General features: G+C 36.2%; 2 protein-coding genes across 4 annotated transcripts in view; one reads left to right on the forward strand and one right to left on the reverse strand.

The window, feature by feature from the left end:
* Window positions 1-4,883, forward strand: LOC135468914 (uncharacterized). Of its 2 annotated transcripts, none has more exons than XM_064747402.1 (3): window positions 1-33; window positions 2,692-2,936; window positions 3,918-4,883. In XM_064747402.1, exons 2-3 carry the CDS (start codon window positions 2,741-2,743, stop codon window positions 4,082-4,084), a joined length of 363 nt encoding a protein of 120 aa, XP_064603472.1. In that variant the 5' UTR covers window positions 1-33; window positions 2,692-2,740; the 3' UTR covers window positions 4,085-4,883. The 2 variants fall into 2 exon arrangements, with proteins under 2 accessions (XP_064603472.1, XP_064603473.1); XM_064747403.1 differs by lacking the exon at window positions 1-33 and adding an exon at window positions 211-232.
* Window positions 4,884-5,931: 1,048 nt separating this feature from the next.
* Window positions 5,932-22,811, reverse strand: part of LOC135469151 (membrane-associated protein Hem-like) — a 32,327-nt gene continuing 15,447 nt past the window's right edge. The window contains exons 21-34 of one of the 2 annotated variants that reach the window (XM_064747691.1): window positions 22,669-22,800; window positions 22,213-22,328; window positions 20,292-20,397; window positions 19,585-19,712; window positions 19,298-19,395; window positions 18,923-19,016; window positions 13,665-13,747; window positions 12,946-13,029; window positions 11,678-11,725; window positions 10,236-10,320; window positions 9,167-9,277; window positions 8,654-8,766; window positions 7,330-7,419; window positions 5,932-6,832 (exon numbers count right to left, since the gene is read on the reverse strand). In XM_064747691.1, the coding sequence (XP_064603761.1) occupies window positions 6,725-6,832; window positions 7,330-7,419; window positions 8,654-8,766; window positions 9,167-9,277; window positions 10,236-10,320; window positions 11,678-11,725; window positions 12,946-13,029; window positions 13,665-13,747; window positions 18,923-19,016; window positions 19,298-19,395; window positions 19,585-19,712; window positions 20,292-20,397; window positions 22,213-22,328; window positions 22,669-22,800 (1,396 nt within the window). In that variant the 3' untranslated portion in view covers window positions 5,932-6,724. The remainder of the gene's footprint in view (window positions 6,833-7,329; window positions 7,420-8,653; window positions 8,767-9,166; window positions 9,278-10,235; window positions 10,321-11,677; window positions 11,726-12,945; window positions 13,030-13,664; window positions 13,748-18,922; window positions 19,017-19,297; window positions 19,396-19,584; window positions 19,713-20,291; window positions 20,398-22,212; window positions 22,329-22,668; window positions 22,801-22,811) is intronic. The other variant, XM_064747692.1, reaches the window with a different exon arrangement.

Genomic DNA, 22,811 nt, shown 5'->3' on the forward strand with positions numbered 1-22,811 from the left:
GTCAAAAAGCTTCGATAGGTACGCTGAACACAGGTATGACATTTTTAGTAAAATTTAATTATTCTGATCTATCAATCGTCCAGGAGTTGGTTCGAGAGCTTCAATCATATGATAAAGTTGTAAATCGAACTACCTGTAGTGTTGAATAAATCGTTGAATATATAATTGAGGTAAACGTACAAGGAGATTATCCTGTTTTTCATTAATGGTCTTCGATGGATGGGTTTGTGTGGTAAATATTTGACTCCGTTATTTTTTTTATGTATTCTTTATTTTAGTCCAAAGCTAAGGGCGAGCTTTGGGTTCTAATTCCTTATCGTATTATGACGTAATATTTGGGACCTTTACATTTACACATATAACAATTGTACGTTGAAGTGTCACCGTCAATACACAAGCCCTTCGTCACATCAGTTGCATGGGAAGTAGGCCAAATAGACATCTTAATTTCATTGTTGATAACTAAATGTTAAAATAAGTAGATGTAGTCTTAGTGTGAGTACACTGACTATTGGTTGAGAAATATTTGGGTACGGCATATTCATGGCTGCTTAACCTACAGGTTATTTGGATGGCCCATATTCATGGCTGCTAAACCTACAGGTTATTTGGATACGGCATATTCATGGCTGCTTAACCTACAGGTTATTTGGATATGGCATATCCATGGCTGCTTAACCTACAGGATATTTGGATACGGCATATCCATGGCTGCTTAACCTACAGGTTATTTGGATACGGCATATTCATGGCTGCTTAACCTACAGGTTATTTGGATACGGCATATTCATGGCTGCTTAACCTACAGGTTATTTGGATACGGCATATTCATGGCTGCTTAACCTACAGGTTATTTGGATGGCCCATATTCATGGCTGCTAAACCTACAGGTTATTTGGATACGGCATATTCATGGCTGCTTAACCTACAGGTTATTTGGATATGGCATATCCATGGCTGCTTAACCTACAGGATATTTGGATACGGCATATCCATGGCTGCTTAACCTACAGGTTATTTGGATACGGCATATTCATGGCTGCTTAACCTACAGGTTATTTGGATACGGCATATTCATGGCTGCTTAACCTACAGGTTATTTGGATACGGCATATTCATGGCTGCTTAACCTACAGGTCATTTGGATGGCCCATATTCATGGCTGCTAAACCTACAGGTTATTTGAATACGACATGTTCATGGCTGCTTAACCTGCAGGTTATTTGGATGGCCCATATTCATGGCTGCTTAACCTACAGGTTATTTGGATACGACATATTCATGGCTGCTTAACCTGCAGGTTATTTGGATGGCCCATATTCATGGCTGCTAAACCTACAGGTTATTTGGATATGACATATCTATGGCTGCTTAACCTACAGGTTATTTGGATACGGCATATTCATGGCTGCTTAACCTACAGGTTATTTGGATGGCCCATATTCAGGGCTGCTAAACCTACAGGATATTTGGATACGGCATATTCATGGCTGCTCAACCTACAGGTCATTTGTTTATTTATTTATTTGATTGGTGTTTTACGCCATGCTCAAGAATATTTCACTTATACTACAACGGCCAGCATTATGGTGAGAGGAAAACAGGCAGAGCCCGGAGGAAATCCACGACCATCTGCAGGTTGCTGAAGACCTTGCCACTTATGGCCGCAGGTCTTTTGGATATGCCATATTCATGGCTGCTTAACCTACAGGTCATTTGGATATGCCATATTCATAGCTGCTTAACCTACAGGTCATTTGGATATGCAATATTCATGGCTGCTTAACCTACAGGTCATTTGGATATGCCATATTCATAGCTGCTTAACCTACAGGTCATTTGGATATGCCATATTCATGGCTGCTTAACCTACAAGTCATTTGGATATGCCATATCCATGGCTGCTTAACCTACAGGTCATTTGGATATGCCATATTCGTGGCTGCTTAACCTACAGGTCATTTGGATATGCCATATCCATGGCTGCTTAACCTACAAGTCATTTGGATATGCCATATTCATGGCTGCTTAACCTACAGGTCATTTGGATATGCCATATTCGTGGCTGCTAAACCCACAGGTTATATATGATATCCAAATATTTCTCAACCAATAGTCAGTGTACTTGGACTAGTGTAGCCTACTCCTCAATGAGTCTGAGGTTTATATTTATTACACCAGTATGTTATGGTGTTGGGAAGGGTATTTGCAGTAATGGTTAAACATTGATAGAGAGAAGTTGTTGACATACCAAAGTCCCACACAGTGAAAGATGCTCATAGCTGTGGAATGTTTTAAGTGACACAAGTACCCCATAGATACACGTATTTGTATATGTACAATGAGTTAGTAGACCGATCACTGGTAGTGTATTACGGTATCTGTGCATTCAATCTACTCCTTGATATCTGGATAATGATATAATCCTAAATCCCTCAAAACTGACAGTGATTCACTGTTCTTAGTTCTGATATAAGAGCACTCAGAAGCTGATATTTCACACATTGCTAGTTGCTAGTTTTGAGATGGGTATAGTGCGCTGATGACTTTAATAATGGGAGTAATTGTGTATGAAATCATGTGAGCACAGAGTAAGCTATGTATCATACATCGTTACATGGTTGCTTGATGTGTAACAGACATTTATGTTTATACGTTTAATTGGTTTTATGTGATAAATTTTAATTTCAGTTCAGAAGTTGACTCCTCAAGTTTGAAGACACGGTAAAAGCCATTCAAAATGACGACACCCAATAAGATTAAGTACGGGATGGACATGCCAAAAGAAGTCCTGGTGACAAGGGACCCCACATACACCCACCCAGCCATCGTCCAAGGGAACTACGTGGGGCCTAAACCACACAATTACTTACCACTGGCGATCATCTGTACCGTCATCAACCCCTTAGTTGGACCCATTGCTATCTTGTTTGCTGGTGAGTTTTCTGGCTATCATGATATGTTCTTTTAAGACACCTTTAGCAAATTGTGTATGCATGCTCACCTCTTTGTTATCAACTTGTATTTTAGTATAACATGGTGATATATAAGTGCTATCTACCTCTGGGCGGGAGAGCATTTCCCTTTAGTCTTGACTCTTGTGGTAGAAGTGTTGATTCCAAACCAAGAGATCATTGGTTCAGTAAGCCACATTACACTACCATATAAAAAGTGTTACTTTGAAATGGTGCCATTTTAGAAGAAGAATTACGTGCTAATTTGACCATGTCTGCTCTGTTGTGACAAAACTAGCAGCATGCAGCCTAAACTATGAGTGTCGCTTGTTTTGTGGGACCTGTTTGAACACATTGTGGCCAGACGAGCAAGCTTTTGTGTCTGGTGCCTTTGGCATGGGTATTTGCATGAGTGAGCACTGCAAATATATCTGGAGACTGACTGCATTAGACTGGCTTGCCATAAGGAGACACACTTGTGATGTCACTGAATTTTTCAACCTAGCAAAATGCATTTAAAACTTTGGACACTACTTCAACCATTTCTGACAATATTGGGACCAGTGATGTCACTTCAGCTTTTTGTCACTTGACACACAGATTGCTGCATTTCATCATTCATAATGCATCTTCGTTCAGAGTTATGAATACATTCCACAAATGGACCTTGAAACGAACTATTTCAAGCCAAATATCTTGCTTTGGCGTCACTGACACAGTCTGGGTCATAACAGACCACCATAGAATCCTATGTTTTAAATGCATTTCAGTCGGTTAGAACAATTCTAAAAAAATAAATCAAACTATTTTCCTGGACAGTGTTTAATGGTCTTTCATCTGATAAATACTTTAGTTTAGTCTTTTCTTTGCCCTTATAGTTATGCACATGTAACCCTAAAGCAAACAAACTGTCAGATGCAGGTGATGCTTTGCTCTAATTGCTATGTCTGTTTCTACTTACAGTGATGTCAGACCGATCCTATGCGAGTGGGGATTTGAGGTACGCCACAAAATGGAGCAGCTATGCCTTCTTCACTTGTATTGTGTCAATCATTGTGTCAACAGTTCTGGGCATTGCCATTGGCTTTTCTCTAAGCCGAATAGGTCAAAGAGGAGGTTACTATTGGTGATGTCAGCAAATAAAAGCTACCATACTAATATGCAACGAATAAGGGACAAGAAGATGGTAGATGTAAATTCAAAAACCATTCCATTGAACTTAATATCAGGAGTTTTATACACTTTCATGCACAAGTTTTAAGCATACTAATGCAGAAGTTGTTTTGTCATACAATTTTACAAACTTGTCTAGAACTGTGCTGTGACAAAGATGGAAGGTAAAATCTGAGCATTGTTTCTTTGGTATGACGAATATGCATACATTCACTTTTTCGCTTCTATGACATTTTATTAGATAATGGTTTACTGACATATCCCCTTTTGTTATATGCATGTACTACCATTTCAAACACTCATGATGGATTTACTTTATTTGATTTTTCCAATCAAAATGATTGTACATGACAATGCATGAAGAACTATTGTTGAAGTGAATTATTTTGAGATAAATTAATAGCTCATAGTTTTTAGTTTACATTGTATCTATCATTGGTTTAAATAGATTTGTTAAGTCAGACGAATGTTTTATCATAACCTGTAAATATATCCTATGTACAGAAGTCGTCAAAATTGTTATGAGATTTTAATACGTGTGAATCTTACATCACAGACCGAAGTTTCAGTATGTAACATAACCAAGTGTTCACATTAGTGTACAAACCTTACTAGAGTGCTTTTGTCCATAATCTGCATATCATGATTTTATAACACAAGATGTACCTAATTTTTTCATATGTACATATATATCTGGAATTATAATTTGACACATACGTTTACTGTGTAATAAACATAATTTTATATATCATCTAATTGTACATGTTTCTTGCATTTTTTTGATGTGAAGATTCCATTTTTGTACTGATTTGGTCCAAGAAATTGGCCTTGTCAAATCAGTGATTTACAGATTGTTTCATGTGCTATGCTGCCCACAATGGGATAGTTTGCTTGAGACGGAGGACACGTCAGGACGTCATCGCCTTTTGAGTACAAAATTACAATCCTTCAGTCCAATTGACGATAGGCCATACTGATGAACTTTCCTGTCTTGAACTAAGCCTGCTACCTTGGCAAGTTAAACCTCAATTCTGATTTGATTGATTGATGTTTTCATGCCATTCATTTTCACTGTATGTAATGGTGTAGTGAATCAGAACACATAGAGTAAACCACCCACCTTTGCCAGGCACTGCCAAAACAGTAAGAGCTGAATTCAAGCGCAGGACCTAATTGGCTAAGAGCATGATGGTCGCAGACAACCAGCACTTCACAATCTGCCTCAGTTCTGAGACTGGTATGAAGTATGTCTTTTATTGATTGTTTATGCCATATTCAAGATTTTTTCCCATATACGATGGTAGTCAGCTTGCTAAAATGCCAGGATTAAAAGCCGATTCCACAAAACCATTTCTGGCTTTGGTCAGAATTTGAAATATGATCTTAAGGCTTATTTTTTGGCGTTGGAAATTGATAATTTGTCCCACTCATCAATGTTATCTAAAAACTTATGTGTCTAAATTTCAACTTCCGGTATTAAAAACTAAGCAATGTAAGAAGTTTTTCAATTTTGACTTCAGTCAATCTTTGTGGAATCTTCGTGAATATCTTTGTATGCCTGACATACCTAACTTAATGTCACAGCCAAACCAGCAAATGCAGGATGCCAGTCTGCAACATCATCATTCAGGGGTTTATAGGAACAGAAGACTGCTTAAATCAAACAAAGCTAGCAAGGGCCTTACTCAAACCATCCCATAAGCCAGCAAGAGCCTTACTTGAGCCATAGTGGTCTAGCATTCTTATTGGAGAAGATCATAAACATGAATACTGTAGGTACTAAAGACAAATCGTAAGTCTTAAATTTATCAGTAAGTTAATTTTAATTATTGGTTTATTTTACAAAATGGTTTAAAGAAAAGGTATGTGGTATGAACAAGCATAAGCTCAAACTAAATATCATACAAATGATACATGTATGTGTTCTGTTTTGTTCCATTAACAAGGTTGTTTTTGTACAAAACTTACATAAAGTTATTTGCACCAAATATACTAGCAATGAAGAGCAAAAACATTTCAAAATCTAGCTAAATATTTGGATCTACCTGCACTGTTAACTATTGCACTGGCCAATGCCATAATAAAACACTTATACAATTAAATCAAGGTTCTTTACATAAAACAATTAAAAAAAAATGCAAATCTATGACAGAATAAAACATGGTAAGAAATTGGTCAAGAAAATGAATAACAAACATCATGACTTAAGACAGTAATTAAGTGAACAAAATGAGGAGCTTAAGAGACTGAAAACACTTACAGAGATATGACGTGACCATATTGTAGGACAAGTGAATAACAAAATGTGCTGGCGCAGCTATGTGGCGGTAGAGGATGTAGGCGTAGTATATATATATATATATAAAAGCTTCCAGCACAAGTGTTTGTTAATTTCCACTTTGCAAATCTTTGAGGTTTCAAATACATCAAGTCTTACTCAGTAATACTTTTCATGTTAGAGTTACAAAATGTTTACTTGGTAATGCAGATCAATGTCACAAATTTCTGGCATGACATGTACAGGCTATATTTACTATAGTTGGGTACACCCAGCTCAGCACAATATGTGAGTACATATATAAAGGCTATGATCTAATCTAGTGGTCAGACTGCTTGAAAACTGCATGGTAGGCATTTCTCAACAGAGCGTAAGGGAAACAAGACTCCAACAGATCCATGGTCAGGAAAGGAGACTCTTGCACAATCTGAAACATGAGATAGTTCACTGTAGACCCTTTTTGTCACAGACATTACCAGCAAAAAAAAAAAAAAAAACATCAATACTGACTACGCCTATAAAATAATCATTCATTGTGCATATTCGATTATTTCTTGCATGATCATACTCAAAATTGTTTAACTTATGGGTGTTGGAAACTGGAGTACCTGGGGTAAACTACAGACCTCTGGCAAGTTACTGACAAACTTTCCCATGTGTGATGTACAAGTATGTACATCATGTTGGTAGAGGACAAGTGGTCTTCCAGTACTCAAACGGCCCTGCAAGCATTAGAGACCTCTCATTGCCACTAAAATCAAAATTTCATTTCAAAGGACAGGTTTGAACCTGCATCTTGTGCTCTAGTGGCTGAAAGGCAAGCACCCTTAACCGCCAGATCATGGCCCTTTCCCTCAGAGGAATGCAGCAAGATTTGAACAGCAGACCAGGTACACTAAAAGGCTACAGTTGCTGAAACATTACCTGGTCCAGCAGTAAGTATATAGACTCTCTGTTCTTGATCATGTCTTTGTCTGTCTCCTGTCCAAGACGCAACAAACTGGAAGATGATAGCTGTAACACAAAAAAGTAGTACACTTAAACCTACCATAACATATACCACTGCTTTCAGTGTGAGAAAAGCTAGACAACAATACTGCATCATAACAAAGCGACATCAAAATCCATAACTTATACTTTACCATTCCTCATGCTAACCGTAATGCATCATATTGTGCACACATGCTCAGAGCCATACTGTATCGCATTACGTAGGAACTCAGAGCAATACTGTATCACATTATTTAAGAACTCAGAGCAATATTGTATCACATTATTTAAGAATTCAGAGCAATGCTGTATCGCATTATTTAAGAACTCAGAGCAATACTGCATCGCATTATTTGAAAACTAAGAGCAATACTGTATCGCATTATTTAAGAACTCAGAGCAATGCTGTATTACATTATTTAAGAACAAAGAGCAATACTGTGTCACCATATTTAAGAACTGATAACAATACTGTATCCCATTATTTAAGAACTGAGAGCAATACTGTATCCCATTATTTAAGAACAAAGAGCAATACTGTGTCACCTTATTTAAGAACTCAGAGCAATACTGTATCACATTATTTAGGAACTGAGAGTAATACTGTATCCCATTATTTAAGTACTCAGACCAATACCTTATCCCATTATTTAAGAACTCAGAGAAATACAATATCACATTATTTAAGTACTGTATTGCATTATTTAAGCACTCAGAGCAATACTGAATCACATTATCTAAGAACTCAGAGCCATACTGTATCACATTACTTAAAAACTCAGAGGAATACTGTGTCACGTTATTTAAGAGCTCAGAGCAATATTGTATCACATTATTTAAGAATTCAGAGCAATGCTGTATCGCATTATTTAAGAACTCAGAGCAATACTGCATCGCATTATTTGAAAACTAAGAGCAATACTGTATCGCATTATCTAAGAACTCAAAGCAATACTGTATTCCATTATTAAAGAACTCAGAGGAATACTGTGTTACATTATTTAAGAACTCAGAGCTATACCGTATCCCATTATTTAAGAACTGTATCCCATTATTCAAGAACTGAGAGCAATACTGTATCCCATTATTTAAGTACTCAGCGCAATACTGTATCCCATTATTTAAGAACTGAGAGCAATACTGTATCCCATTATTTAAGTACTCAGAGCAATACTGTATCACATTATTTAAGAACAATACTATCTCACATTATTTAAGAACTCAGAGAAATACTCTATCAAATTATTCAAGTACTCACAGCCAGGAATTCTTTTAACCTTTCCTCCACATCTCCTTTTCCATGGATACTGAATAGTGCTCCAGCTAGTCCGTTGATTGCTTTAGCCAGACAATGAATGTTGTTCACATGACCTGTTTATGAACAAAAGACATGGATACAGGTTATTTAGATTTACACTGTCTCACAGTATGAGCCTACCAAAAACATGTTCTGCTGATATGTGAAAACAGGTGTCAGAATCTTTTCCGTTTTTATAATTCAGATTATAACCTTGCCTCCATATCATGACTGAAACACTGCCAAGTTGGCGTTAAACTCAAGCATTCATTCAACTTTAAAAGACCAAAAGTTCTCTTTTCATGTAAGATGTGTACATGTACATCTTCTCTTTATAATGTCACAACAATTGGTGATCTCAAAATCCTCATGTCTACAAGAAAACTTTGATCTTCAAAAGTTCTTCAGCTCTCAAGCACTGGTCAGACTTATATCAAAAACTAGTCCTGGTACTGCAGACTATGACTGACTTACCTTCCAGCTGTGCCCTATACACAGAACTCTCACTCCTGGCTAGTTTGGGAATGGACACAGCCACAAACACCATCAGGAGACAGGCAATGATGTACTCATCCTCACCGTGCTCTACAAAAATATAATACCATAATTCTTTGATCTTTTCACATATTCGCAAGGTATTTATTCAACCATATTCTGAAGGTAATATTAGGTGATGACTGAGAAAATTATACTTTATCTGAAGCCCTGAAATTGGCTAATCCAACCAATGTTTGTTTCCAAAATCAAAATTAAAAAGAAGTATAAACTGCACTGAAAGTTGCTCCTTCATATGTGACATGGTAGGCAAATTAAAGTAGAACATTTATCATAGTAAAAATCCATTCATTTTAAGAAGTGAGAAAGTATGTGCAATGAAGGTATGGCATCTACCACTTTTTCATATAGATTACTGACAGCACATAATCATGTCCTAATCATCAATACAACAACACTGACACAATCAACCATTCTAACCCAAACAACATGAATTATTATAAACACTACACATGTACATACTTTAAGGTTATAACTTATTATCCTGGTGAATGCCTACTGTACATTTTCTACCTTTTCAAGCACTAAATCACTTTTTTTCAGTGCAATTTATGCATACAATTATTTTGACAATGATTCTAAAATGATTTGTTTGTGTCATTAATGATGCAAGATTCATAAAACTGTGGAAATTATTTCTCTACACACCATAGTCCTCTCAAAATGTTTCAAAATGTTGGTTGCCAAGGTGATTGAAACAGTTGAAGAATTAGGGTAGTTTAAAATGTTAAAGGATCATTCCACAAAGCCATATTTGGTGTAAGTTAAAATATGATTCTCGAAAGTTTTTTTGGGCTCTATAAATTATAAAATTCACAACATCATAGAGGTTATCTTAAGGTAACTGTGTAAAAATTTCAACTCCTAATGTCAAAAAATCAGCCCTGTGATTATGTGTATAAATTCTGACTTAAGTCAGAAATAACTTTGTGCAATAGGCCCTTGAGCACTTGTCTTCCACATCTCACACAACAGTCACAAGACTTACGTGGTTTCTGAGAACGCAAAGCATTACAGAGGATAGGGTCCACGTTACAGGCCAGTCCAGCTGAGGAGGCCATCTCACTCACTACCTGCAAACACATATTACAGTTAATGCATACAATGTCACTCAAAACTGACAAAATGGAAAAAAATGACACATACACATACTGTTGTGGTTTGCTTCTATTTAAACCCAACTATATGTAGCTTTGTGGTCAGTAACAGGTCAACCACGTAAATAATGAATACCTGGATGCTAAATGCTTAACGTAAAGGGATAAAGGTGTTAGATATTTTGTAAAAAAAAAAACAACTGAATTATTGTTTCTAAAATCTTAATAAGATTTCCCTGACTTTTTTTTTTTTATCTATTATGTACCTTAACTATAGCATGACTTTGACAAGAAAAACAATAAAGCAAAAGATAATTTTTTTTGGTGTCTGAAGGATCCCTTATCGTGGTGCCTGAGTGCATGTGAAGATATTATTAATGCAACTGAATGGCTGAAGTCAAAGAAATCCCACATCTGAAGTATGAAAAAAACATAATGAAAAACAGAAACAGAAATCAGGTACTGCATATCTTTTCATCATACCCAGAAACTGAAATAAGAACATGCTTTTACCCTTAAATAAGGATTATTCAAAGCTACATGTATACCAACATGCTGTGAGAGAATTTCAGAAAAGACAAAAAGTACATGTGCTATATACCATCATAAGGGTGTACAATATTCATGATGGACAAGGTCAATGAAGTTAGTCTTGAACAACAGATAAAAAACAACATTTAAACATAAACACTAAGTCCATCCAGTCAGCTGAGGGATGAGTGATCCTGTCTCACACCAAAGTGCAGTTTCTGTTTGCAAAAACACAAATACTGAGTACATTAACTCTGAGAGTAAAGTCCACTTGTAACTGTTTCTTTTTTTTTTAACAAACAGCTCTGATATACATTATATACGAATAGTTTACCATTACCGAACGTAATAAGGGAGTAGATGCTTTGTCACTGTATCTTAATTACATGTATGTACATTTTAATTGTATCTTTATCCATAACTGGGTAGTTTTAAAACACTAAAATCAATCCTCTTCGCATACATGGCATAATATTACCTTCCTTGAATATTTTATACCATAATTGAGGCATGGTAATACTGTGCCAACTTAAGATGGATGACAAAAATAAACGACATTAAAAGTCACATACATGTAGTTCTTGTATTAGTGAACAATTGACGAATACATAAAATAATCAGAAAAGAACAAAAGTGAAGTGAAATAAAAATGAAAACTAAAGACAGTAATAAAGACATAATGAACATAAACTAACATGTACAATAAACAAGAATAAAGTAAAACTGAAATAATAATGGGGGACAAGGGGAGAATATAACCTATGGACAACATGAATCATGCTGCAGCAGCAGATAAATCTACCTGAGTCCTAATAGAGGTCTGTGGGTAGGGAGAGAGTGGGGACCGATACTACAATGTAAGAACATCATTACACATCAGAGGTACACCTGGTTCAGCACTGCGTACAACTAGGTCATTGGAAGTGATGGCTGGACCCCAATGCATATTCATATTCCTACAAGGTTAGCTGCAAGTCTTTCAATTTTAGCAAAAACTGTTGTTAACTGGCTTCTCTAGTTATTATATAAAATTGTGGAAGTGTGGAATTGTTTTCTTTCTGAAAATCAGTAATTCATCAGATCTTTTTAACATAAATCTCTACAACTGTCCCATGTAGTAGTTTTTGTGACAGCAAGGGAGATCATCAGGTAAGTGCACCCAGGCCACTTTGACCTCACAACCTTCCAAAATCCAACTGGAAAACAACTTCTTTTTTCTTTTAGCAAACTACAAAAGGTCCAGATTTGTGAGGCTTACTTCTGGCCAAACAAAAGATGAAGATTGTACACATGTGTATAAAATTTAGTTTCAGATCACAAATATGAAGCTATTTCCTTGCACGAAACTGGAAACTTTAGCTTCCGAAGACCAGAAACAGAAAACATGACAGATATCTGAAATTCGATCTACATCAATATGAGACACTGCTGAACAAGAAATTTAATGCAGCACAATTTTGCTCCTCGTTGTCCCCTGCACCAATATATACAGATTCAACCATTGATGCAACAGACAACATTTGAAATTGATACAAATCCATCTGTTTTCAAGTTGTTGAACTACCAGGAAAACTTTACAAGGAAACATAACTCTTACTGGCACAACACAGCCAACGCTTTGGCCGACTAAAATGACTTGATTCACAAACAGGACTAGGGTTTCCGTATTTCACCTAAAGTTTACCTTTTTGCTTGATTCTACTCAAGCAACACATTTTGCTGGATTTGTTTTGTTAGTAAAGTGTGATTAATTTCTTGCCAGAAAAACTTAAGTATCATTTTAGGACGATCCTTATGTGCATAGGGCAGTGTATTTTGACATCCCAAACTTTAGATCAAATTCAGTATCTAGGATTTTTTCTACCTGACATACTGTATTTGGTACTTCAACCCGAAGCACTTCATATTATCATCAAACAAAAACTGATGGTCAACAATGCCGGCACATGTCACTACAACTTAATGAGGGGAATCATTTTCATGATATGCTGATGAATTAAGGTCAATTTATCGGTGATTATTTAGGAAAGCTGGCTGGATGACAGCTCTTATCAACACATATACACATACCAGAGAATCTTTGCTGGAGGTAGGAACAGAGTGCTGTAGGTCCTTCACACTTCCCATCAGGAAAGGAATTCGAACTTCTAACACCTACAGTAAAACAACACAGGATTCATATATTCAGGCCATTACAACTAAATTCAACATAATAATTTACATTTTCTATCAATTTAATATCATTATTACTATTTCTGTTTTTTTTTTGTTTTTTTTTTTGGCATTTGCATCTATTTTACTGATATCATAATCCTGAGAGGGTACAATGAATGAATGATTATGGCTTTATGGCATATCGACAATATTTCAGCCATATTGTGGTGATGAGAGGCTACAAATCAAAACTCACAATATCATTCATTCAAATAAGACAGGTAAAGCTCAAAGGTCTGCAATCAATATATTCATTCATATATGCTAAGTGGAGATGAGCAGCAGTCATTCATGATATGGACAAATTATATAGCAAAAACTTTACAACAGCCGTGGCATCTAGCAAAGAGCCAAGGTCATCTTGCATCTCGGCCTCACTAAGTGAATGGCCTAAAATAAAAGACGGGATATTGAAAATTTGATTGACGGAGCAGCTTACAACAAACATCTCCTGGTATTTTAACCCAAGGTGTACATGTTATAAAAGTCTTAAAAGTATGTATAAGATTAACATTTAATATATTAAAATGTAATTCGGGGTCAAGTGTTGATGGGGCGAGTACAGCAATACTTACATCTAACAAGGCCTCCTGGGCCAGATCTCTGAAGGAGAGCAGTACACCAATAATGGTCATCCTCTGTAAGACACTGTCTACACCTGCAGCAAAGATAGAGGATACAGGTGAGTCTAATGGCAAGTTGTGATTTGTGATGAGAGGATGGTCAGTGATGGGAATCAGCGACATGGTTTTATAGTCTGAATATAACAGGGTGTGAATGATGGAAAAACATTAAAGATATTTCATGCCTGCTACACATAAAATGGCACACCTCTACTACATATGGTATTCATTCTACCGCTGAGTAAAGTATGTATGATATTATCACTGCTTAATTTGCATATGCAAGTTTTCAAATACTCAACCCTGAACTTCCTCGGACCGTCAATAATACCCCCAGCAAGGGTAAAGTTGGTTTGGGAGAAAGATGAACGACAGACTTACATACATGTACAAACAGACTTTCCTTCCTTTATAGTTATATAGGGTGGAATGATCACTTACCACAGACATGTCACAAGCTAATGAATCAAATGAAAGGCAAAAGGGTAGGACAGTGTTGGCTTTGAACATAGAGTAGAAAGTCTAGGTTTTACATCAGGAGTGAAAAGTCCACCAGGTGCCCACGCCATGGGTAGAATGCCCAAAGGTTTACACATGGAGCAGAAGGTCCAGGTGTTTACACCTCAAGTAGAAAGTCCAGGTGTTTACATCATGGGTAGAAAGACCAGGTACTTACTGAGAAGAAAGTCTAACTGTTTACACCATGAGTGGAAAGTTCAGGTGTTTATGCCTATAATAAAAGGTCCAGGTGTTTGCACATGGAATGGAAAGTCCAGGTGTTTGCACAAGGAATAGAAAGTCCAGGTATTTACACATGCAGTAGAAGGTAAGTTGAAAGAGTAGGCCTATAAGACAAAAATGCTCCTCCTGTAATACAGGTCAAATTTGTGACAGAATAAAAGATAAACATCTTGAGAATTAGAAACATTTTAGAGATAGTTAGTAAAGAACACAGATCATAAAGGACTGTGTCAAGTATAATACAGTGTATTGAATGGGCGGAGTATAAAACGGGGCAGTTAAGGGGAGATAATCAAAATGACCTCCTCAGGTACAGTGGAAGACACACATGGATGTTTTAAACCTACAAATAAAACGATTACAAGGCAATGAGTGCTGTACGTAAACCTGTAGCACTATTAACCATGATGATGTATGACAATGTGTACGCGTAAGCACAACAAATGTTGAATAAATCTTGTGATTTACTGAGTGTTACTATGCTGCATGATCCAGCTACCACTCAGAACAGAATTTAGTAAATAGAACAGAACTGAGACCTTGACAATAGTTTGCCTTGGGATACATATAGGAATGAATCAAATAACACATTATTGTCAGTATAAGACAGTATAAGTTATTTCAAACAATCAGAAAGACATACTAAGCTTTGCTAACATATAACTTACAAAACAGATCTTTCACTGAGACAATTTTCTGAAAAATGTTGTTTAGTTTACATACCCTACATGTACATAAAGACCCACAACAGCACAGATGTACTTGACAACAACAGTGGAAATTTGACTTTAGCTAAATCATAGTGTATTTACAACATGTACCTAAAACTCTCCCACACAAACATGTATCTTCACAACAGAGACACCAGAAACTAATTTGTGCTTTTATATCACATGAGTAATAACAGTTTACAAACAAATCAGCTTTACAACAAATATTGGCAAAGCACACCCATGTATGATAACTTATGTATTTGTTTGGGCTTCACAATCCAAAACCAATCTCAATACAATCAGATCTAGTAGCCATTCCCTATAATGACTTGTCAATTGTCACGAATAACAAATTACACCGGAAGCAAAAACCTACTCTAAGCCCATCCATTGTTGCTCCAATCAAATTCAAGAAGCAAACTTGGTTCTCACATTCATATGTATTAGTAAAAAATGACTGAAAAAGAAAACACAAAAGATCACTGGTTGTGCTGGGCATATATGTTACTTCTGATCTATTTAATGACTAATCTGTATAGTGAAAGAGGCTACCAGATTGGACTTTATTCAGATTGAACATAAAACAGAATGTAGCACTCAATTCATCCACTTCAAATAACAATTGAGGTCAAAGAATTAGCAGCTGAAACAGTGAAGCTCAGGGGAGGTAATAACATGAGATGAACAGTTAGCAATTAGAGCTCTGGTTCTCGTACCTATATATAACAGTCATAAATAACTGTTACAATTATCTCCTTCCACAAAACAGAGTTCCCATCCCAGAGTTTTCAAGGGCCTAATACCCTATGTTTTTCTGCACTTTCAAGGTTTGTGGCATTCAGTTTAAGTACAAACCTTGGTGTGGAGATAAATGGATATTATTTAGGTAGCTTATTTAACAATTCATTTCATCATAGTGCAGCAAGATATTCAACATTGAAAAAATCAAATCCTTTCAGTATTTATACCGAAATAAATTCTTTTCTGAGGACTTCCAAATTACTGAAAATTTTGCCAACAGATTCAAATACTTTCAAGGATTTCATAAAGCAGTGGGAACCCTGATAAAAACCAACAATTTTGTCACATCACTTGTAGTGTAATGAATGGCTAGTCAGCAGCAGAACGAGGGGAAATATATTCACTACAGAGGACCCTTCATATTTAATAATCATACCAAATGTTAAAAGCCATGGAAAAAAACGCCCATTCAACACAGCAATGAAACAGAATGCTTGCATCTAATAGGCCTAACTGTATCCGAAGTGTTAGATGTATATGTATTTATAAGAGAGCACCATCAGGTTGTTGACAAACTTCAAACTGATTGGAATTTGAAACTGTTTAGTAAATTTAGTCCAGTTGCTGGTTTGCACAGAAAATTATTAGCGTCACAATCACACTCAAAAGATTACAGGCATTTTGTTTTATATTTTTTCAGAATATAACACCACACTATACAAATTGTGAAGATGTGCAGCCTTTTCGCCATAAATATTTGGTGTCTGAGTTGTGGTCCCAGAAGTAATGATATTTACACAGTAGTGTGTTATAACTTACAGTAGATATTACATCAATGGGGAAGCTCTCCAGACTGAAGTAATGATATTTACACAGTAGTGTGTTATAACTTACAGTAGATATTACATTAATGGGGAAGCTCTCCAGACTGAAGTAATTTGGGCCTATTACTTATGTAGTCCATCGTTTACTCATTTGTGATGAAGGTAATTAAATGTTTTACTCATTCATGGCAAGAGATCAATGATCAAGTCAGCTTGTACTTTAATCAGCAATGCATGGGATAAGGTACCCCTCTACACATACATAAAAATATCCATAAAACAGAGGGAAACAGATTTAGTCCATCAGAAATAATAACTAATATAACATACATGTACTGCCATTTATGGTTTAATATACACATTAAATGGTCTGGGACATCTAGTGACTCCGTGCACCAATGCTGTACTAAGAAACAAACAAAGTAAATACATGTATGCCCTTAAACAAAAAATACTGCCGCCAGGAATGGCCAAGTTAATATGTCCTTATTCACACTCAACAATCTGACTTAAATAAATACACAGTAACTTCTAACTACATAACAGAAGCTTGAATCAACGAAATAAATATAACAAATAATTATATACACAAAGGTTTAAACAGGTAAAGTAATCAGCAGTGTTAAAGTGAACCTGTTAAAAGCAAACTGAGAACAATCAACTGAGCATAAGTCATGCATGGAGTACAGAGTTTGGCAGAAGCAGGTCTCTGGGTAGCAGAATACACAGGTGACAAAACAAATATTCATTTGGTCATAGCTTACTTGGAGCAACCTTTGGTTCTGTGTTAGACAGTAGCCAGAGTAGAAAAAAGAATGGTCAGTTGAAATGCGCAAAAAGTTAAAACAAAAAAAAACAATATTTGTTTAAGAAAAATTTACAACTGTTCTCCACATTTCTTTTGTTCATTATGAAATGCTGTACAAGTACATAAAAGTTGGTGTAACTGCACATAATATTACCACATATCTGAATATTTACAAGACATTAAAAATTCCAGACATCCACAACATGGTGAAATAGTAGCCTATTCTTTGATGTATTGCTAGGATATCTCTGAACTCAAGCTTTACATTACCTAATCTGACTCCACAGTGAAGTTGTCAGAATAAACATGTTCCAAAATCATCCATGCAAAGTGAGGTAAAATAGAGTAATAATAAATATTGTGGTAGGTTTTTTTCCTCTATTTCTTGAAGTTTAGTGTTTGTATTTATTCTGCACAATACATGTATGCCATTGTCAGCGGACATCGCAAACATCTGACTTCCCTCAACAGTATTACTCAACCGTTCTCACTAGCTAGCTGCGTCATGCCATTAGATAGACATAGCGGTTACAAACATGACACATATGCACTTTTGTAAGATGCAGAAAAATGTCTCCTTTAACCACGTCTGCTATATCTCTCTTGTTTTTACAATATCCCACATCTTCTCTACTTAGTACAAACTTATACATGTACAGCCACATGTGCACACAATTCTTTGGTTAGTTCTAAACTGACCTGAGCCTAACTATTTATTCGAAATTAAGTAATCATGGATCGGAAAAAGCACCTTCATTTTCACCATCCTCTACTTAGGCTTCTACCACAGTCAAAGATGGAGACTTAATTTATACTGAGTTCCCTGTGTAAGATCTCACTCTGTTGGAGGTCATTTAAACACACAAGTTTATTTGGTAGACCAGACTTGTATTTTCTACTTCATATTCACCATTTAAGAAAAATCTATTCAGCTGAAGGTTTAATGGGCCTGTGGTAATGCAATGGAGGTTATATAATTTTACAACCAGCCTGTCAGACAGTCCCACATACAGACAGAGATACATGTAAGTTAGCAGGAGAACTAAAACAGACCACCTTCTATTAAGGGAACAAAGTTCGCTTTGGTAATCTGTCTTTGTCTGTTAGTTATACGTAAGGTTTTATATATTTATTTATTTGATTGGTGTTTTACGCCGTACTCAAGAATATTTCACTTATACGACGGCGGCCAGCATTATGGTGGGTGGAAACCGGGCATAGCCTGGGGGAAACCCACGACCATCCGCAGGTTGCTGACAGACCTTCTCACTTAAGGCCGGAGAGGAAGCCAGAATGAGCTGGACTTGAGGTTTTATATAGGGTATGAGGACATTTATATATAACATACATACATGTATTTAGAATTGCGAAAATCATACTCACTCTGTAACTTTTTGAAGAGTTCCTTCATGACTTCGGGCTTATCAAAGCTTGACCGCAGCTGAATAAGCAACTCTTTGTTCTGAATCACCAAGCCCTACAGAAACACATGGTTCATTAATGTTGAACGTACGCTACTACATTCAAAGGTATTAAGGGTTAACCATGGTCTTACCTCCAGTCTAAACTGAACTTTATGTCTTATGATGAGACCAGCACAAATATACATAAGTCCAAGATGACAAAGGGCAAAGTCTACAAGCAATTTCCACATTTGAAGTAAAAATTAAGCCCCTTTAATAGGGATGTCCCGTAAAGTGTTGAAAAATTTATCAAACTATGAAAATCAATGTGACACACAAAGTACACAATACTTACCTTCAATTCCTCCACTTGACTAGCCACATGTATCATTAGTCTCTCACCCATATACTTCATACCATAGGGTCCAATGAGCTCTGCTAAGGCCCTTAACTCTGTCCAAAAAAAAGATTACTTATTTCAGTAAATAAATAGAAACTCTCAGGAAATAATTTTAAAATATCCAGCTTAAAATTCCATTCTATTTTGGAATTTTTAGCAAATTCTTTGTCTTTAGTACGGTAAAACACAGAGATACAATGTAGGGTGTACGGCAAAACAATATAAACATTAAAAGCACCAACCCATCAGATCTGCATACTCCTCAGCACTTGGGAACTGTGGGTCTGCCACTAAGCTGACAAATGCCTTTTGGTTTGGAGAGTACACTATGTTACCAGCACTGACTCTTCTCATCAACACTTCCAAATACCTAAGAAGCAGACACACATGGAATCAATGATAATCCACAGAGAAATTGAGAAATAGATCACGTTTAAACAATATATTAAAAACAACTTTAAATTCAACTAAAAATAAATATGATACATGAATTATGACTTCAGGAAAATTTCAAATAGTTAACAGCATTATGTATCTGAAAACTGTTTAAGGTGAACAATGAAGGTTTACGATCTATTAGTAAAAGTTATCAGGGTAAATACATGGTGACCAATGTTATATATTTCTGGTACTTTGTATACACAAGTCAATAACTTGTTCAAAACGCTGTGGCTTGTTCTTAGGACTTCGAAATGTGACATCCAAATGGCCCTGGTTCATTGAACTGACATTTAATGTCACACTGTTACAATTTTTTAAGAACAACATCATAAAACAACAGAAGACTGTTGGCAGCAACTTCTGTGAAATTGGAAACCTATAGCATACTCTCAATGTTTCTCTAGAACAATATTTTTTTATTTCCATTGTTTCTTTCAAAATATTTGTCTGTGTTTAAAGAGCTGGTTGCTGATGTTTATCCTTGTACGGACAAGAGAAAATGTCGTACCAGTTACTATATTTGGCTGTGATGGTTTTCTCCCCTGACAGGCTGTCTGTTGGCTGAGTCTGCTGGGGTAGGATGTTGTTGAACACTCGGGCCACATCAATGTGAACTGAGGACAAGTACAGAAACAAGGTATCATAATGGCCAAAACAGGAGATACGTGAACATCAGCATGGAATGTATGAGCAAATTATTCTACATAGAGGAACAAGCTCTAAGCAACTTGATAAATCATTATAACAAGTTTTTTGAATTTGATGAAATTAAATTCAGAGATTGTTAAGTATTAGTCTAAATTTATAGAGTACATATGTTGTTCACTAGGGCTATATAATAGAGGAGGATTATACCAAAATGTTCATCACATCTAGCAAATGTAATTAACAGCTCATTCCATGATTTAATAGAGATTACATGTATAGGCCTACATAGACTCACCAGCACAGAGATTCTTGTGGTTACATACAGGACTACAAGTATATGTATGTACATGTTGATATGTAGGCCTACATGTAGGCTAAATGGGTTTATTCCTATAACTCACTCAATGACAACTTTACCTTTTCATTTTGTTTTGATAGCAGGGGTTGTAGTATTATTTCATTCTATGGTAACTTGCCTAATGCGTTTTGAGATCAAAACATGATACGCTTGTTATGCTAAATCCAAATGCAGGCCTACATTAGAAGGCAAAAATTTATTATTTGTGCTTTATTTATTGACAGTTTATAGTACAAATCTAAAGTGTTTCTGAACAATAGCTGTTCTTGTGATTGTTGTATTTCATTGCATTAGCTTCTCGCACTGATCACTGATACATGTACATGTTGAAAACTGGACCCTCAATGACACTTTAACATAGCACAAATAACTGAAGATCTGTACAGAATTAAAACCATAAATTGGGAGCGATATTAAGGCTATTTACTGCAGTACAGCAGCAGAACTTGCTGTTTGGTAACCCAAATGACCATTTTTTTCAGCCCTTCCTACATCCTCTTCATGGCAATCACCAGAGAATGCCACAAATATAAATATCACAACCCATGACAGCGGGTAGTGGTGGATGTGCGTTTGCTGTAACCACCAGTTTCTGAAAACTAACATGTCATGGACAGCGTCCCGCACATAAACTACTTTGGAGATCTACTTTTGACTTTGACAGGACTGTTCGCTCAAATCTTGCATGTACGATATAGATTCAGGAATTTAGGCCTACACACAAATCGTCACAAGTATTCAGTACCTTCTGTTTTAATTTTACAAGCGTATTAGTTTTAAGCCCATTACGCCTGAACGCCCCTTATCTGTATACTGGGGTCACGGTCAAATGGCATACCCGCTGTCTGACAACTTCCACATTCTTTATTTTTACCATTTTGGTGACTAACAAAGCGTTTGATTGTTGTCAGTTTGGTCTAAATATTACTAGGGGCTGTTGAATACATGAACACAGGCCCCTTTACAGAGTGTAAATCTTTTTGCGACATATGCTATGACAGGCAATCAAGGTACCGGCTGGTAGGTGACATCTACTGTCATTATTCTCAAAATAGCGCAAGCGCATACAATAACCTTTCGTGACACAAAACTAAACGAATAATAAATGAAATCACGACTCCATGTATAATTAAAAATATTCTTCAATGCATAATCATAACATATAAATCCCAAAACAATCAAGAAAACAAAATGAAAGGAAGTTAATATTTGACCATAACACACAGTCTAGGTCGTTAAGCGCACTGACATGTCGTACTTGGGTGAAAATACTTTCGGCAATTTTTTCAAGCCTCTATACTGGGCCTCTGGCAATTCTCACCAACAGACCCATAAAAACGCATTACAATTAATAAAACTGATTGAGATTTCCTCTAAACCAGAAAATGTAGAGTTGAAGAGATTGTTATAAGCTGTACTATACCATAGTTTTCAATGCCTTGCAGGACCCCCATCACTGCATTGACTGAGGTCAGCATCTCTGAGGGCTTGGCTATCTCATTTGTGTCTGGGTTGTGCATCATCATGCCAACTAGCGCTCTGAATGAAGAACAAACACGCTGTGTTAACTCAGCTTTAAAAGATAACCAAAATGATGTATGAGCAGTGCTGATCTCAGAAAAAAACTATTTTCCAAAAATCTTGTTCACAGTGTGATCACTTCAGAAGTTTGAAAGTAGCTGGCTACATGAGACTGAGTGATTTGCAAATAATTATGGCAGCAGTTCACAGGTATGAAAATCCTGATGAAGCTCTAAATTAACAACAAAAACAAGTGGTCTCAAGAAAGATTTTTTGAATATTTTGGAGACATGAGGCTATCAATGATATTAATTCTATAATGAATGGAGTTATTAAGAGAAATACGATAATGACTTACTTGTTGAACCTAGTTTCGAGGTGCTGCAGGAAGAATTCTCTGGGCACAAACCCATGTTCCCACACTTGTATGACATTGCAGTAGTTAATAGCATAGCAAAGCTCTGTCAGGGCCATGTGCAACTTGTCCATTCTGTAAAGATG

Source organism: Liolophura sinensis, chromosome 6 (genome assembly GCF_032854445.1).
Source record: "Liolophura sinensis isolate JHLJ2023 chromosome 6, CUHK_Ljap_v2, whole genome shotgun sequence".
In the NCBI taxonomy this organism is placed as follows: Eukaryota; Metazoa; Mollusca; class Polyplacophora; order Chitonida; family Chitonidae; genus Liolophura; species Liolophura sinensis.

Excerpts from the sequence above, each read along its gene's own strand:
- LOC135468914 (XM_064747402.1), top strand. The coding sequence starts at position 2,741 with ATGACGACACCCAATAAGATTAAGTACGGGATGGACATGCCAAAAGAA. Across the intron at positions 2,937-3,917 it reads CATTGCTATCTTGTTTGCTG|TGATGTCAGACCGATCCTAT; the intron begins GTGAGTTTTCTG and ends TTCTACTTACAG.